Source organism: Porcisia hertigi, chromosome 33, assembly GCF_017918235.1.
Source record: "Porcisia hertigi strain C119 chromosome 33, whole genome shotgun sequence".
Lineage (NCBI taxonomy): Eukaryota > Euglenozoa > Kinetoplastea > Trypanosomatida > Trypanosomatidae > Porcisia > Porcisia hertigi.
This window is the reverse complement of record NC_090592.1, coordinates 843020-859224: the sequence shown is the minus strand read 5'-3', so window position 1 is coordinate 859224 and position 16205 is coordinate 843020. Positions and strand designations below refer to the sequence as shown.

Sequence of the window (16205 nt, the reverse complement as noted above, 5' to 3'; positions counted from 1 at the left end):
GGGAGAGCGTCGATGGAAAAAAGATGCGGTAGCAATTACAGCAGGACAACACAGGCGCATGAAAGGGTGCGAAGTGTCACCACATCACTCGAAACCTGCCCACCCTCCCTTGTACTGCACAATCTAAACGCGCATTGCCACCAAAGACAACAACTACCAGCTGGCCGAACAGCAAAGCGCTCGATCGACTCCCTTTTATATCTCACAGTTTCCATTTGAAGCGGTGGACACGGAAAGCACGCCTTGCACATTGAGGAGCAGCTTCTCTACAACGTCTGCGATCTGTGCGGTCTGGCTACCGACCTCCGCCACAAGTTCCTTCACATCCTCAGCGGACTGCTGCTGACGCAGTCGCGCCTCCTCCCGGGCAGCCACTGCCCGGATTCTATTGTGGTCGGTGTACCGTGCCGTGTAAGAAAGCATCATCTTCAACAGCTCCGGTTCCTGCACCACGCGACACGGAAATGCTGCCGTCAAGTTGAGCAACACGCCGCAGCAGTTGTACACGACGCGCAGATCCTCGTGACCGAGAAAAAGCACTATCACCTCGTCGCAGCGGTTCACCTCCATCCAGTCGCGCCCGGCATTCGTGTAGCTGATGTTACCAAGGACGCGCGTGGCCTCTACGGTGGCCTCGGCATTGTCCTCAAAAAGGAAGTGGGCCAGCAGCAAACCGAGAGAGCTATAGAGAGAAGGAAGCCAGCCAGGCATATCTTCGACTTCACTGCGGCCCTCTTCTGCGGACTCAATGGAGCCGAAAAAGTATGACAGATTACTGAGGCACATGAGCGCGTATACCGCCGTGAGTCGCATTCCTGGCCTTCTTCTCAGCACACCCAAAAGGCGCACCAGGCGCGGTGTCACTGACTGTACAAGCTGCAACGGGCACTGGGGTGACATGGATGCAATTCCAAGGACCCAGACCACAGCCTGTAGAACGGGCGGTGGCGGCAACGGCAACAACGTCAGTATGTCGTCTTGCTCTACGTCTGCATGGCCAGAAACAGTGATGTAGCGCATAGCCAACGCCTCCAAGAGCTGCGCCATGAGTGGAGACACAAGGTACTCCTGCTGCACTGTGCTATGCTCTGCGACGCGGGCCATCACACCGCAGAGCCGCGACACTAGAAGCCCTATCGACGACTCTCGTGAGGCGTCGGTGTGCGTGCTAGACAGCTGTGTGCGCAGCGCGTGCGCCGCGGCTGCAATCACGGCTGTGCTTGCCTGCATCTCGGCCAAGCATTCTTCAACGTAGGTGAGCTTCACCAGGGTGCGCGCGGCCGCCTCCACTGTTGCCGGGTCTGCCGCGCAGGTGTTCAGCATGTTCGTTAGGGTGTCCACGATGCCGAGCAGGCACAGACCCTTCGGGTCACTCTGAACGAGACATCGATAGAGGGTACCGATTATAGGCAGCAAAGCTAAAGGGGAGTCACCTGCCTGAACGCCTGCCGAGTCGCCGCCCAAAGGCGCGCAACGCGCCAGCGCGTGGTCGGTGAGCTGCTGCAGGATAGGGAGAAAGCCGAGAGACACCAGGCAGCCACAAAAGTCCTGGTCCTCCTCGAATGAGTTGGAGGGCGATCTGTGCGCTAGCTGCAAGGCAGCGACCCCGCCCCCCATATGTGGAAGGAGACTAGTCGGAGTCCCTGTCGCGATGACATCAGCGACGGACGCATTACTGCCAGAACTCGGCTTCAAGTGAGAGGAGAACGACTCGCGCTGAAGAGAAACGGACTTCACACAAGGCGGTGGCTGCCGGCGCTGCGTGCTGCGCAGCTGGCTCTCTATCGCGTCACCTACGAGTCCACTGCTGCGAATCACATCCATCTCAGAGCTCCCTGAAGCGGATACGCTACTATGTGACATTGCATCACTGCTGTGCAGTCGCTGTCGAGGACGAGACGTTTTCAAATCAGCAGGTTCCAGACCGGCATCGTCAGCTGCGGTGGCAGCCGCATCTGCTGCGTCTTCGCTACAAAGGGCAACGGTATCCAATATCCACTTCACCCACTGCTGCGCCTGGAGCTGAGCACCGAGTCCAGGGCTTGCCAGGTGCCGAAGAATTTCGACCAGTACCTTGACAAGATTGGCATCTCGTGCAATCCACTCAGTGAAGCCCGCCTCTGCCACGATGTGGAGCGTGTGCGCGGTTGCCTGAAACGAAGCGGGCTCCGCCACGAGCGATGCGACCGGGAAGCATTGCAGCAGGATGGATGCAGCAAGGAAGGCCCCTTGCGCGTATAGCAGTGGCGCAAAGGTGGTGTCTACCGAATTAGACGCACAAAAGCCTTCACCGTTGCCATTCTCTGCTGCATTGGAGCTCCTCGAAGAGTCGCGATCCACGGCGTGCCGCAGCGTGGCGCCAGTGGACCAATGCTTGCAAAAGTGCACAAGTGTTGCCTGGAGGCACTTCACAACCTCCCCATCAAGTGTGAGTGGCTTTCCGGTAGAGCGTAGTGATGTCACCAGGCGCTGTTTCAGCTCGAGGAGGAGGTCTACCGCTTGTGTGAATCGATGGCCACCGGCTTGCAGCGCCGGAAGATAAAGCTGTGCGAACTCTTGGGCATCTACGCCATAGCTGTAAGACAACGACGACGACGGTTCAGCTCGCACGTTGCCTGCGCCTTGTTCAACTACGTGGCGATCAGAAAGGCTGAGCTTCTGCGCGGGGAGCAGAGACGACGAGCGAGACAGCGAAGAAGAAAAATCAGTGCTGCCAGATATGGCGGTCTTGACGGCGAGAGTGCCCGAGAATGCAGCTGCGCTTCTTGCAGCCATCGCGGAAGATGCACTAGGGGGCGACGCCGACTGGGAAGGCGTCGATGTCATGGGTGCCAGACGATATCCCGCGGGCAGCCGACGCTGCGAGCGAGTCCTCAGCCCACCGGACCGGCTATGAAGAGAAGCGATGCCGGATATATGACGAAGACCAGACCCATTTACTGACCCCCCTGTGGAAGAACAAGGCAGTGCGGCAAAGGCCTCCAATGGTGTCTCGGGGCGGATCGGGTCTCGCACTACCGCGCGTGCGTCGCGAAGAAGACGTATCACACGACTTCCAGCACCAGAAGCCACAAGAGGAGCTGCGGCAAATTCCTCGGTAACGGCAACACTGGCACCATTCGCTGGGGGAGTGTGCCGCTGAGGTGGCGGAAGTGGGATGCGCCTTCCAGTGTCACTTGTTGTAACGGCAGCACAGGATGCGGTGGCCTTGGAAGAAGAGTGTTCGGTGGAGAAAGGGCCGGGTGTCGGGCGGTAGTGCGCAGGGAGGGGCTCATACTCACTGGTTGTGCTAGCTGGCGATACCGATGACGTTGTTGCTGACAACGTCAGGCCACTCTGAGAGGATTTACGGGGCCGCCCATCTTGGGGCGCCTCGGCAGCGTGCCGGTATGCCGTCCGCTTGCTTATCGACAGTGAACGTTTTGCCGGCACGGCAGAGACTGGACTGCTAAACAGCATGAGCTCCTGTGTGTGAAGGGTTTTGCGGGATGATGATGATGATGGCGCTGGCAACCGCCCCACTGGCGCCAGCGGGCGCCCAGAAAGCCGCTTGGGAGGCATTGCCCGCGTGATCCGTCTTTAGTTGCGTGAAGTAAGAACAAAGTACAAGGTGCTGACGCCTTCTGTGTGTGTGTGTGTGTGTAAGCACGCCCGTACTATGCCTCCCCTCCTCAGATGCGTATGAGTGTGACTCTTGCCGTGTGCTGCTTTATTTTTTGGTTCCTGTACTCCCAGCTTGTGTTGATAACCCCCCCCCAAGAGTCTTCAAGCACCGCTCCACCGATAGTCACAAGGGGTCTTGAGAAAGGACACCTCCCCCTACCTCTCTCTCTCTCAATGCTGACTGACCTGCTCTGTCTCGTGCTCTTGCTCTCTCGTTGTCGGTGGTGCTAGGAAGCACGGGTACTGAGTAGTGTACAAAGTCTAAGTAAGGCGACAGCGTACCTGCTGGAACTAGGGGTGAGGATGGCACTGCCCATTATCCGTGACGGCGAGAAGGCATCGAACTCACCAGGAAACGAAAAAAAAAGAAAGGAGGAGAACAGAACAAAGGGAACGTCGCTTGGCAAATAGGGTAAAAACCAAAATAGATGCATATATTCTTTGTATATATCAGTGGACTCGCCTGCTGCACGGTTGAGCTGCGCGGCCGTGCCACAGCAGAACCGAATAAGACCCACTTCGAGCGCCCTTAGCAGCAGTCCATAACGCACACACACACACAAAACACTCTCCATAATATCTCTGCGCTGCTGCACGGAAAAAGCCCAATCAGGACGAGAACGGAGCAAGAGGGCCTTCCGTACTACTCGGTAAGAGGGAGTGGAGAGAGGGAGATTGGGGGGTGGGTGAAGAGCAAAAACCAAAATTGTGCGGGCCACCGTCACGAGTTCAGGAAGAAAATCGACTCAGAAAACGTTATAGAAGAAAAATTGGGAGAGACCCTTGTTTTTCCTCCTATTCCACTCATCCCCCCGCCCCCCCTCCCCCCTTTCGCACCACCTCAGAGCCACAGACGGCACCGTGAAGACCACAAGCACCATTTCATAATGGCCATAATACACTGTTTGGGCGCGCGCCAAGAGAACAACAAGAGCAGAGGACTGTACATGATCGCGAGCCGCTGGTCTGGGGGTGGCAAAGGTGTGACGGGAAGGCGTAGGGAACACATCACCCTTGAGGAATGAGCGACCTCCCTGAGAACAGAAAAAAAAGATGAAGGAAAAAGGAGAAGACCTCAATGACGGAGTGCGTCCCTCGCTGAACTCCTCCCAATACGCCATACAACCATCATTGTGAGAGCTCCCCCAGTCCCCCCCGGCCTCTGTACCGATCCCATCGCGAGGTGCGTAGCAGCGGTACACACGCGGTGAGCCAATGGCAACTCACTGACCTGGCCATGGCCTCGGCATCAAAACTCTACCCACCCACTGCACAGATCGCCTCATAGCCGCCCCCTCCCCCCCCCCGCCATTAGGCTCGTCGCCACGTGGTATACATTTCGGGGCGGCTCCACCGTTTCACCAGATGGCTGGCTCTCTCACACGCTCGAGTCCATGTGGACACTCTTCCTACCCCACAGACGGTGCAAGCGGGTTCACTGTTGCAGGTCGCCCCACCACGACGTTATTGAAGGCATGGCCGATTTCATCAGCAGCGATTGGTCGCACCGAAATCTCGGGGCTGTGAGTACGCGGATCTGCAACTGGCACAGCTTGTTGGACATTGGCAAGAAGGATGGAGCAGTGGGCAGGCATGTTTTCTCACACAAAATAGAACCACTGCAGCCTACTCCCCACCCACCCCCTCGAATCCCAAATGCTTGGCGGGGAGTGGGCACTCCCCCATACACACACGCACACACACACACACAAAGATGCGCGCGAAACGGACCTTCACTCCCCATCCTGCTTGTTCATGTTCCATCAGAAGCGATCGACACAGAAATGGAGAGAGAGAGAGGGGGGAGGGAAAAAAACACTATGATGTTCTTCAATTTCTTCTCTCAGCAGGCAAAGACAGGAAACATAAACAAATATAAACAAATATATAAAAATATATAAATATACAGGAAAGTGAAACAGCAAGAAAGTGCAATACAGTGTGTTCCCTCTTCCTCCTCCTCCCCCTTGCCGACACACATTCCTGAAAAGGCCCTTGCTTCACCTCTTTGAGGAGTACATGAGGTGTGTGCCTATCGCACTACGCAGTCTGACGATACACCCCCCCCAATTAAGAAGTTTTGGATACATCACTCTACATGTGAGCCCAAGAACTGCAGAAGTGCAACGTAAACGTAACGAGCAACAAAAAAGGGGGAAGATGAAACTTAGAAAACGAATAAAAATTAAAGCGAGAGAAAGCAGGAAAAAAAAAACGGAGCGAGCAAAGACAGAAAGCAAAACAAATCGAGCAATGGGAAGGGAGGGGGGAAGGGGGGGTCCATCCCTACCGCGCAGTCAGCTCTCGAGTAAAACAGGGGAGGGGGAGAAGCGTGCTAGGAGCATATGATGCACAGCACGAGCGCGGGGGAGAGAGCGAGATAAAATTACAAGACTGAACAAAGTGGGAGAAATCCACACAGCGAGGAGAGGACAAGAAAAAAACGGGGCGGAAAAAAAAACGAGGAGGGAGAGGAGGGTACGTACATCGACTGGGAAGCCGCCACTGTTCCTCGACAAATTTTTTTTTTCGAAGCCGCATTTAAAAAAAAAAAGTGGGGGAATACGCCAAGAAGTGCGAGACAAAACTTTATGATCCATGAGCCGCCGCAGGGCCAGGAGTCGTGGCCAGTGACACAGAGAAGTGTCCAGGAGGAGGGCTACAGATAGAGGGGGGGGGGGCGGGGCAACTACTGCTGACACGCACGCGCGCGAAAAAAAATAGAATAAAACGGGTGTGAAACGGCGGTAGTGCGCGGCGACACAAAAAAAAACACGCGCATATATACGCCGCCCATCTACACCATCCTCCTTCCTCATGATTCCCTCTCCACTAATCCATGGATACTGCAACGTTGTTGTTGTCAGGTGTTTGTAGGGATGATTGCGCCATCTACACCGTCTACCATAGCTTGCGCTGACACATCGTGTGCCTTCTCCGTGCTAAGCGAACATGTTCCTCTCGTTACGTTTACCGGCCACATTGCTGGCGCGCCACTGCCGTCGGACATCTCTGCCATGACAACGGACAACGGAGGCAGTAATGCTGGCGATGGCTCGTGCAAACCTTCAAATGTGTGCAGAAGTCGCTCGCGAGACGGTGTCACAATCGTTGGTGTTGTCGGTGACAATGCCTCACCAGCGGCAGACAACTGAAACTCTAGCGAAGGCGGGTGCGAGGATTGCAAGGCAGTTAGGCTCTCAGGAACAGCTAGCAAGCTGCCCGGCTCCAGCATTGTGCGCGTCTTCTCCCCCGCCTCCATATCTCGCTCCGAATGAGCTGCGTAGTTGACGCTCGCTAGAACACCCTTTCCGCAGCTAAAGACCGCAAGGAAAAGCGACACTAGGCTGGTTAAAACGGACAGACTTAAAAAAAGAATGAAAGTCGTTGAGTACCGCGTGCCAGGATTGTACGCTACCGAGCACAAATCCGTGAATTTTCGGATCCTCTCTTGCTGGGATGCAGAGCAGAAAGGGCACCTGTGATCGTGCGCGTCATCGGCGCTAACGTATGTCGCGTTGCAGAGCTTACTCCCACCGCTGCAGCGACGGCGCAGCTGCATGCTGCACAGGCCGGCGTCGGTAGAGGCCGACATGGGGTAAACAAAGAGACGGTTCCACCCCTCTGTGATCAACGCAAGGTTTTTCATCTCATGCAACTCCTTTCGCACTATCCAGAACACGCCGAAGTAGTACATGAGAAGGATGCCAACCGCAGTGAACACGTAGTAAGTGGTTAAGAGCGAGCGAAACGTCGGTTCAGTTTTGAAATGGGCGTGAAGAAGTGCGGGTGGCAAGGGCCGCACGGAAGTCCTCAGGCGTGAGGCAGAAGGCAGCCTGGGCGACTGCTCTGGCAGTGGCGGCGCCTTCGGGGCAACTGTAGTCGGCATGAACCACGGAAGCCTTCGCGAAAGCGCGGATGCGGAGCTGCCCCATCGCGTGGAGCCCAAGAAATCGAGGTGGCTGAGACTGTGCTGCGTTGCTGGACTGGCAGGCATCTTTGGCGGTTGCACCTCCTCACTCGACACAAACGGAGTCTCTCCCTCGCGGACCGGCGCGGCATGCGAGACCACCGTTGAGTGGATCATCGCAGAATTCTCTCCTGCCGGTGGCTTTGAAGAAGAGGAAACAGTTGTGTGGGCGAGCTGGAAACGGGTTGTGTCACCGGCGTCGCTGGGAAGCGCCGATGAAGGCGGCTGTGTCCGCGCCGGCATCGAGGACTCGGCGAGTGCAGTCGCCGGGGTGTGGGACCGGTCTGCCGCGCCCTTCACCAAAGGGGTATTGGGCTGGGATGCCGCACCACTGTGTTGGGCGGATGTCGTGGGAAAAACAGGGGCGCTGTCATCCACATCATCCGATGTGACCAACGCACGTGGTGAAGCCATGTTTGATACTGATCGATGGTGGAGCTTCGATGCATTGCCGTCGAATTCACAGGTGGTGACTCCACTCGATGTATCCACCATCGCACGGATCGCGTCCGAGTTGCGCGGGAAAGCTCCCTCAGAACGTACAGGAATGCCTTCGGCCGCCTCAGCATGGCCCGTGGCTGCCGCTGTCTTGGAGACTGCGGCGGATACGTCAACGTGTGCTTCATGCGATTTAACAGCCCCACCAACTTCAGCGCTGGAAACGACTTGGGAAACATCGACGGGCAAGTAGCAGCGGTGGACGAGCTGCCGCGCTGACGCCACCGCAGCATCCATGGGTGGCTCTTTCGTGGCGCTTGCGGAGAGGAGTGCCGGTGGCACTGTGCTGATCACACTCGTTGCCGTCTGCACAACCGATCGGCCAGAAGAAATTCGCAAATCCGGGGTGTGCGCAGTCGTAGAGCAACTTTTCACAGGCGACATCATTCTATTTTTTGGAAGCGAGGAGGAAGAGAAGTCCATACCGCACCATGGCAACTGCCTAGGTGTCCACCGCGGTGAGCCCAAGGAGGTGCTTAGCGACAGACGCAATCCATGATTAGAAGGCCCGAGTCGTGGTGGGCAAGAGAGTGGGTTGGACGTAGCCGTAGCTTTGCGTGAAGTGCTGGAGCTTGCAGCCCCGGTAACACAACCCGCGTTGCCCTGCGACGCACTCTCCTCCGTGGCATGCAAACTGCTGAGCGGTCGATATAGGTGCGAGCCGTGCATAGTGGGGGTTGGGGTAGGCTGGAGATTCATTAGCGAGCCGTTGTGCGCGGAAGACGCCACGATCGATGAGCCTTTCCGCTGCGTCAGCGATTCGTGTTGCTCTGCCCCCGCGTTAAGTCGCCTGGCAGCATCCTGTTTCGCTAATTGCCGCTGTCGAAAAAGGGGGTACACTATGTGGATACCCAAAAAGAGCAATGGCTGTAAAAGCCCCAACGTGCCGCTGGTCACCATGAAATCACTAGTGAAGCTTACGCCGAGGCCTCGCACCTTCACGATCCTAAAATACTCCTGATAGCCGCGTCGATCTACCAAAGGGACGATCAGCATAAAGATAGATGAAAAGAATGTGGTGACGTGGGCAGCGATGAGCAGGCACCGCACCCAGGCGTACTGGCGTGTGGTTAACTTAGGGGGCATGATGCTCTTTTTACTCCTCTGCCCTCAAAAAAAAAAACGCCAGTGTTGCTGTCGATGCTCAGTATCACCGATATGACGCTGCGGTGCCGCGAATGGGGGGGGGCCAACTGCTGCGCTGCTGGTGAACAACCCCTCACACCCCCACCCCTTTCGCGGGTGGCGGCGCCTATACAAAAAAAAAGGAAATACGATGCAACTTTATGTGCAATTTAAGTCAAAACACCATGGAAATGACTAATGTAGAACTTGAGGGGTATACATGTGTGTGGGTGTGGGTGTGTGCGTGTGTAGCCGACTAAGAGCCCAACGCAGCAGAGAGCGCGCGCGCGAGTTACCCCTCGAGGTGAGTCTGCGCAGGGCGGCGAGGAGAGGAGCGAGAATATATATATATATATATACATATATCGTGCCGTGGAGTGGCGGCGTTGGTCGGGACCCACACACACACACACACACACAGCAATACCTGTAAGGGTGCCTACTGCACGAGCCACCGCAGAGAAAACAAAAAAAAGAAAAAGAAGAGAGAGATCCACACCAATGAAGAAGCATTCGATACTTGACGAAGGGCATACTCGTTGCCACTTGCACATGGTGAGGAGCGAACACTCAGGTCTGGCTTCGGGCTGCCTTTAGTCTGCACCGTCCACCTCTACAGCCGCGCACGCCGGGGGTCAGCAATTTGGGCACCCTCTGTCTTGGGCAGCCCAAACTGCACACGTACAAAAGTGCATAAGAACACTGAGGTGGCGCCCCGTGCATACACACACACACACACGCACACAGTATATGTATATATATATATATATGTGTGTGTATACAGTGGGCGCCACACCGATATGTTTTACCTAAGGGGAACCCAAAAAAAAAAACAAAAAGCATGTCTCCTCATATCAAATGAAAAGAGTGACATGAGAGGTTGTGACAGTTTGATGAGATGCGCACTGCACCGCGTGTGCCCCCCCCCCCCACACACCAAATGCGGCAGGAACGGATTTGTTTGAAAGAAAGCCGTGAGACCCTTCCTGTCACGCACCCATGAGGCGCATGGAGAAGGATGACGGGGGCGACACCGTAACGTTGTTGTGGCACGACGCTGAGCGTGCATAGACTTCTGAGACCCTCTTCTTCTCTGCTGATCCTCCAACTTCCCCCCCCTCCTCCCGCGACACCCGCGCCCAGCGTCGGTCTTGCTCAATTCGCCAGCTCAGCGGTGCAGCTGCAGCTGGTGTAGATGCGCAAGATGAACTTGTCAGTCGTGCCTCCCTCCCCGCTAATCACCAGCAAATACGAAGTCTTCGCCTCCAGCTCTACAGGCGGAGTCGAGACACCACCACGGGAGTAGTCATCGGAGGCACATACCAGCTCCATCGATGACTCGTCGCGCACACGGAAAAGACTAAGGTTCGTGGCCGGGGCCTTGGTGGGCTGCCCCTTCGCCTCCGCATCCACCATATCCATGAGGACAAAGAGGCGACTGACAAAAGCCGAGCGGACGGGGCACCGCACGTGCACCTTGCTGTTCTCAAAGAACGGATCGCTCATGCTGAGCACTGACTTCGGCTTCATCAGTGAGCCCTTCAGGCGGCCCGCGGCGGGGCGCAGTGTGCCGCGCAGCACTTTTTCCTGCATGTTGTGCCCCTCGTCCGGTATCAGCGAAATTTTATGGGGCTGTGACGTCTCAATCATCAAGTCGAAATTGCCAGGGGCGCCCTTCTCCCACAACGAGGGTATGACCGTGTAGTCGCCAGCAGGAAGCAGTGGAAGCAGCGTCTGCGGCGTCTGCGCCGGCCGCACAACACTAGTGCACCGCTTCACGTAGTCACCAAGATAAGCGGTGACCTCGAGAATGTAGGCTCGCACATCCGCGTCGCCGGTCTCCGTCAACGCGCTCTTTGCCTGCCGAGCGAGGTGAGTCAAGCGCGGCACGTAACTACTGAACTGCGATGAACACTTCAGTACATCAGACACGATGTCGTTGAGGACACTTTTCAGTTTCGTCACAGGTGGGCTTGACGCGGACCTAATCGACGCCGCTTTGTCGTCCAGAGAGAGGTCCACAGTGACACACCTCGCGGTGGTCGCACCGTCCCCGCCAGATGTAGGGATGGTGTTGCCGAGGGACGATGCGGACTGAAAGAGTGACCCTATGCTGTCATCGAGTGTGAGGGGCCTCCCGCACACAGTGAAGGATGCGCCTCGGGGTGAGACGGCGTAGCCCTTCTTTATGACATTCAAAAGAAGAATCGCAGCAGTGTCCGTGTCTTCCACGTCGTACACAATGAGAGACTCCGGCTCCCGATTCCGCGCGGTCACGTTAACGAGCACTTTTTTCGCCTCCCTCCACTGGAGCTTGCCAAGAGCACGATAGCGATCGTAGCACACGCAAAACGGCATGGCGCTGTCTACAACAGAGCCGCCGAAGGCATAGCGGGTGCTCTCCAGAACAAGCTCGCCCGCCTTAGCGCCGTTGCCAATGCGACCATCGAAGTCAACAAGCTTGCGGGTAGCACCGCCGCTGCCGTCATTTCCCCCGTATTTGTTGGACGATGTTGGCTTGATCATCTGGATCGAGCACGGCACATCGCACTCCGTCACCGCCAACCTCAGCGACATGTGCGAGGGCTGGGCCAAGTGCAGAGTGTACTGTGGATTGAAGACGTATGTGACAGCGTCGGTGCGGCCACCGCACGTCTTGCCCTTCACCCACGCACCCGAGAGCCGCGTCGTAAACTTGAGCGAGGAAGATGGAATCATGTGCATGTACACGCCAGCGTTCGGGTTTCCGGCGTTGGCATTGGTGCTTGATAAAAGGGAGTTGGCGTCCTCGGCGCCGCTGCCATAGCCCCCCTCGAGTCGCGGTAGCCGCATTTGCCCCAGTTCAGTGTGCAGGGTCACCGTGAAGTTGAAAGAGCTCCGCACCCTCGAGGCAGTTCGTGCCACCACCACCACCAGATTGCTCGTACCGGCAGGGCAGTCGAAGCTGAAGGTGCGCGCAGACGAAGCGCGGTAGATGACGTCGTTGAGGGGCTCAATACTATTCTTAAAGTCCGAGCTTGAGGCAAGGCGGCGGCAGTAGCACATCTCCAGCGAACACTTGCCACCAAGGTGTTGCGCAACAGAAGGATATTCGGTGACATCGTACACCTTCAGGGCCAGATACGGTGTCGTGTCGTCGTCTTTGTCGTACTGTCGGCCGAATTCCGAGACGTCAGTGATGTGACGAGATAAGATCAGGTGCATGCGCGTGCGCTTCGGTGCCGCGACGACACCAATGTGCAGCTGCGGTGACAACGCCATGCTGAGCGTGTAGTCGAACGTGCCGTGGCACGCGATGCGCACCGGTCGGCGCGGTTTCCCCTCCGAAGATGAGAAGAGCATGTATGGGTTCCAGCTCAGACTGCAGTTGTCGAAGCAGCGCACCACGTCATCGTAGGCGATGCAGAAGACACCCATTTCCTCCTTTTCACGGTGCAGATCAAAGGCTGCGCGGACGGCGATGCTGGCCTCGCTTGTGTCGCGAGAGCCGTACTTGCCGCGCCACTCCTGCTTCCCCCACGGGTTGCGCAGCAACATGACGCGCTCTGTACCCACCTCTTGCATGTCCAGGACGGCATATGCATGCGCGTCGGCGAGGCCAAGCGCCTGGTGCGATGCCGGCATCCCCTCGGGGGTGCTGACCGCGAGGAGCAAAGCGCCGGCCTTGAATTTACTATACAGCCGCAGCCACTGGAACTCGGGGTCGAACTCAGGCTTGTCAAACGCTATGGAATCTGGCAGCCATCCACTTAGCTTGTAGAGATCAGCGTAGCTCACACTGCCAGGGAAGTTGTAGCTCCCTCCGCATACCTTCACGAAAGCTTTCTCCATAATGGACACCCACAGCTCACTCGGATCGGTGCTACTTGTGCAGAGAAAGCGCCTCGTCCTCGGGTTCACTGGCAGGCGATCGTCCACCGTGACGATGCGAGTGATGCCGTTAATAAGCATTTTCACACAATACTTGCCCTTCGGGTTCAATACCGGGTTTCCATCGCTATCTTGAGGGTAGATGACGTTGCTAATGATCCTCGCGTTGGGGAAGCGCTTCTGATAACTGGCGCAGATCATGAGACTACAGACAAGCGAGCAGTCGCCCACAATGCTCTGCTGGATGTGCAGCGGATCCGCCTCGCGCATCACAGTGTAGTTGAGCCCCGTCTGCCGGTATCCTGAAAAGTGCATGAGAACGGCGCCGGAGCTGATTTGCTTGGGAGACAGCTTTGGGGTGAAAGCGTCCTCCCACACGCCCTCACATGGCATGAAGATGTTCTCGGCACCGTAGCCCTCCTGCACGTCGTCCCAAAGAGGGAGCAAGATCGTGCTCGTGATGCCGCTCTTGCGCAGCAGCGCCATTTCGCTGGGTAGAATCGGGTTGTCCTGCAGGAACCTCGGCGGGTGCTTCGCGTAGTACTTTTCGCGCATCAGCTTCAACGTCTCCGCAATTTCCTTGAAGTTGCTCGGGTTGTTGCGTTCACGGCAGCCCTGCGTGTATGCGTGCTGCAGGACATCCACCGCCCTCTTGAGCTCTCCTTGTCGGCTAAGCTGAATGGCAACATCGATCGCTTTGTACACCATATCGGACGTGCGAGGAGCGAAGTGAGCAGCGACGCCGAGCGGCCGCTGTGGGCGAGCAGGTGGCTGCGGTGTCGTGAACTCTGGCAGCTCCACAGATTTGCCTCCCGGCTTGCCGCCGTCTCGCGCGCCGCCGTTGGCATTCATAAGCTTACTTGGCAGTGCGAGCGAGGATGGGGAGTTCGAAGAGGAGTCAGAGAGACTGCGCTTGCCAGACACAGACGCAGCGGTGGACGGGCTGGAGCCACTGGCCTGGTGTGGACCTGCTTCGCTTCCCTGCATGGCATTCAGCATTCTCAAATCGTCATCGATGCCTGTCGGTGCTTCGTTGCCGTTTTTGCCGCGCAACCTGCGCACGCCGGGCGCTGTTGCAGAAGCCCCAGTAGCCTCATGAAAAGTTGTGTGCCCACTTGTCTGTGTGGGCGGCTCGCTGCGTCCCGGTGGAAGGGCAAGCAAAACATTGGACTCGGGAACTCGTGCACTGCCGTGCCCCGCACCTCGCGCCTCTCGGGTGATGCGGTTCAGTGCGCGCAGTCGCTGAATGCGCTTTGCAACATCGCTCATGTAACTCATGAGCGTCTGTCGCTCAACATCTGTCATGTTCGGGTCCGGAAGGGCCTGCCGGAAGACAAGAATAGCCTTGGTGTAGCACTCCTCCGCCTCTACATATTTGGAGTCCTTCTCGAGGTGCACCGCATTCTGCATCCACACGGTTGCCTCAGCAAGAAAGGAGGACGGCATGGCAAAATATTCGAAAGACTAAATAAGATCCCGGTCGGGGAGAATGGGGGGGGGGGGGGGAGCAACGAGAACAAGAAGTCTGGAATAGGAGGGAGAGATGTGCAACGGGGCCAAGTTTCAATAGAAAAAGTACGCAAAACACTATGACACAGCACCAAAAAAAATACCCCAAACCAACAGGGAAGGAGCCACAGAATAAGAGGGGGTGAGGGGGTGAGGGGGTGAGGGGGTGAGGGGGGGTGAGGGGGTAATTGGGGGATAAAAAGAATGAGCCGTGAATACAGAAATAATCGAAGCGAAAGAAAAAGAGCAACGCTACAGTGAAGAGATGAGGGGGAGGAGGGCGGGTGGATTCGTTTCGGATTTTTTGGGGGGGGAGGGAGGGGGAGGGAAGGTTCTTCAATATATATGTGTGTATATATATATATATACAACAACGAAAAAAAAGATGAAACAACGGATGGTGTCAAGGGGAAATGAGAAGACAAGAAAAAAGAGTGGGCAGAGATATATAAAAAAGAAAAAAGCAGCCCAGGGTGGAGAACGACACCGCGTATGCGACCCGAGGGAAACGCCAAGAGCAGCGGCAAATTTACTGCGGCAGCACTCACCTATGTACGCTCACAGATATTTATGAACAAATGTGGGAAGAGGAGAGGAGAGGAGAGGAAGAGGGTGGGGGAAGGGGCAGGACAAGTGGTGGGACGAGCACGAGCGTGGTGGGTATGGAGATAACTAGAGTCAGTTGAAACACAAAGGAGTGCAGCCAAACAGCTGAGACGGCAAGAAATAACGGGAAAGGGGGAAAGCAACTTGTGGGACTATGCCCTATGCAAATTGAAAAGTAGAATACAGAGAGGTGATGATAGCTATGTTGTGGCTGTTATTGTGTTCAAAATATTTACGTGCACATTCAGGAGTAGGAGAAAACTCGACTTGCATTCAGATGTCGTCGAGATGCGTATGTGTGTGTGTGTGTATGTGTGGGAGGGTGGGTGGGGATGACTCATCCACAAAAAAGAGGGGGGTGACCACAAAAACTGAGGAGTAGGTAGGAAGACACAAGGGTGCGCGGGAAATTACAAGACATCGCCGGTAGGGTATAAGGGGGGCCTGATTTCTGAAAGACTTGAAGAGCATGGGGAGAAAACGTTGGAGGGGTTCGAGTGGGTCATCCGTGATTGAATCCCAGGACTCCCCGTCCCCCACCCACCCACCCCTGTAGTCTTCTCGGAGAACCCCCCAGCCGAGGCTCTTGCTGAGCCTTCTCGCCTCTCCTCTCCCTCCCCCCACCTACATCCCTCTCATTCGCATACCCCCACACTGTACCCCGCAGGAGCGCGTCAATCAATTAGGGCATAAAATCCAGCGGAAAGGGGGAAAAAGGGAGGGGGCGCTGTGAAATTCTCGAGACGCAACTCTTTCATTTTTTTGGGAGGGTGCTATGCAAATGTCGTTTGTATGTGTTCCCCCTTTTTATTCACCCTTTGGCGTTCAGCACCTTGCCTGAGACAACCGCTACACGTAAACCCCAAATGACAGGCGGTGCCCCCCTCGAAACCCTTCGTCCTGTGTCCGTTTGAACAACTCTGGGCAGTGCGCTACAACCCACTCCCACAGCCTAAAACGGGGG

General features: G+C 56.2%; 3 protein-coding genes across 3 annotated transcripts; all 3 read right to left on the bottom strand.

Moving 5' to 3' along the window:
* Positions 1 to 195: 195 nt before the first annotated feature.
* On the bottom strand, positions 196 to 3561 carry JKF63_02232 (uncharacterized protein; the record flags this gene model as incomplete). The annotated part of the gene is made up of 1 exon (XM_067898272.1): positions 196 to 3561. One exon carries the CDS (start codon positions 3559 to 3561, stop codon positions 196 to 198), a length of 3366 nt encoding a protein of 1121 aa, XP_067754429.1.
* Positions 3562 to 6526: 2965 nt separating this feature from the next.
* On the bottom strand, positions 6527 to 9217 carry JKF63_02231 (uncharacterized protein; the record flags this gene model as incomplete). Its single annotated transcript, XM_067898271.1, has 1 exon — positions 6527 to 9217. One exon carries the CDS (start codon positions 9215 to 9217, stop codon positions 6527 to 6529), a length of 2691 nt encoding a protein of 896 aa, XP_067754428.1.
* A 1194-nt stretch (positions 9218 to 10411) lies between these two features.
* On the bottom strand, positions 10412 to 14572 carry JKF63_02230 (uncharacterized protein; the record flags this gene model as incomplete). The annotated part of the gene is made up of 1 exon (XM_067898270.1): positions 10412 to 14572. The coding sequence occupies one exon, from the start codon at positions 14570 to 14572 to the stop codon at positions 10412 to 10414; it is 4161 nt and encodes a 1386-aa protein (XP_067754427.1).
* Between the last annotated feature and the right edge of the window lie 1633 nt (positions 14573 to 16205).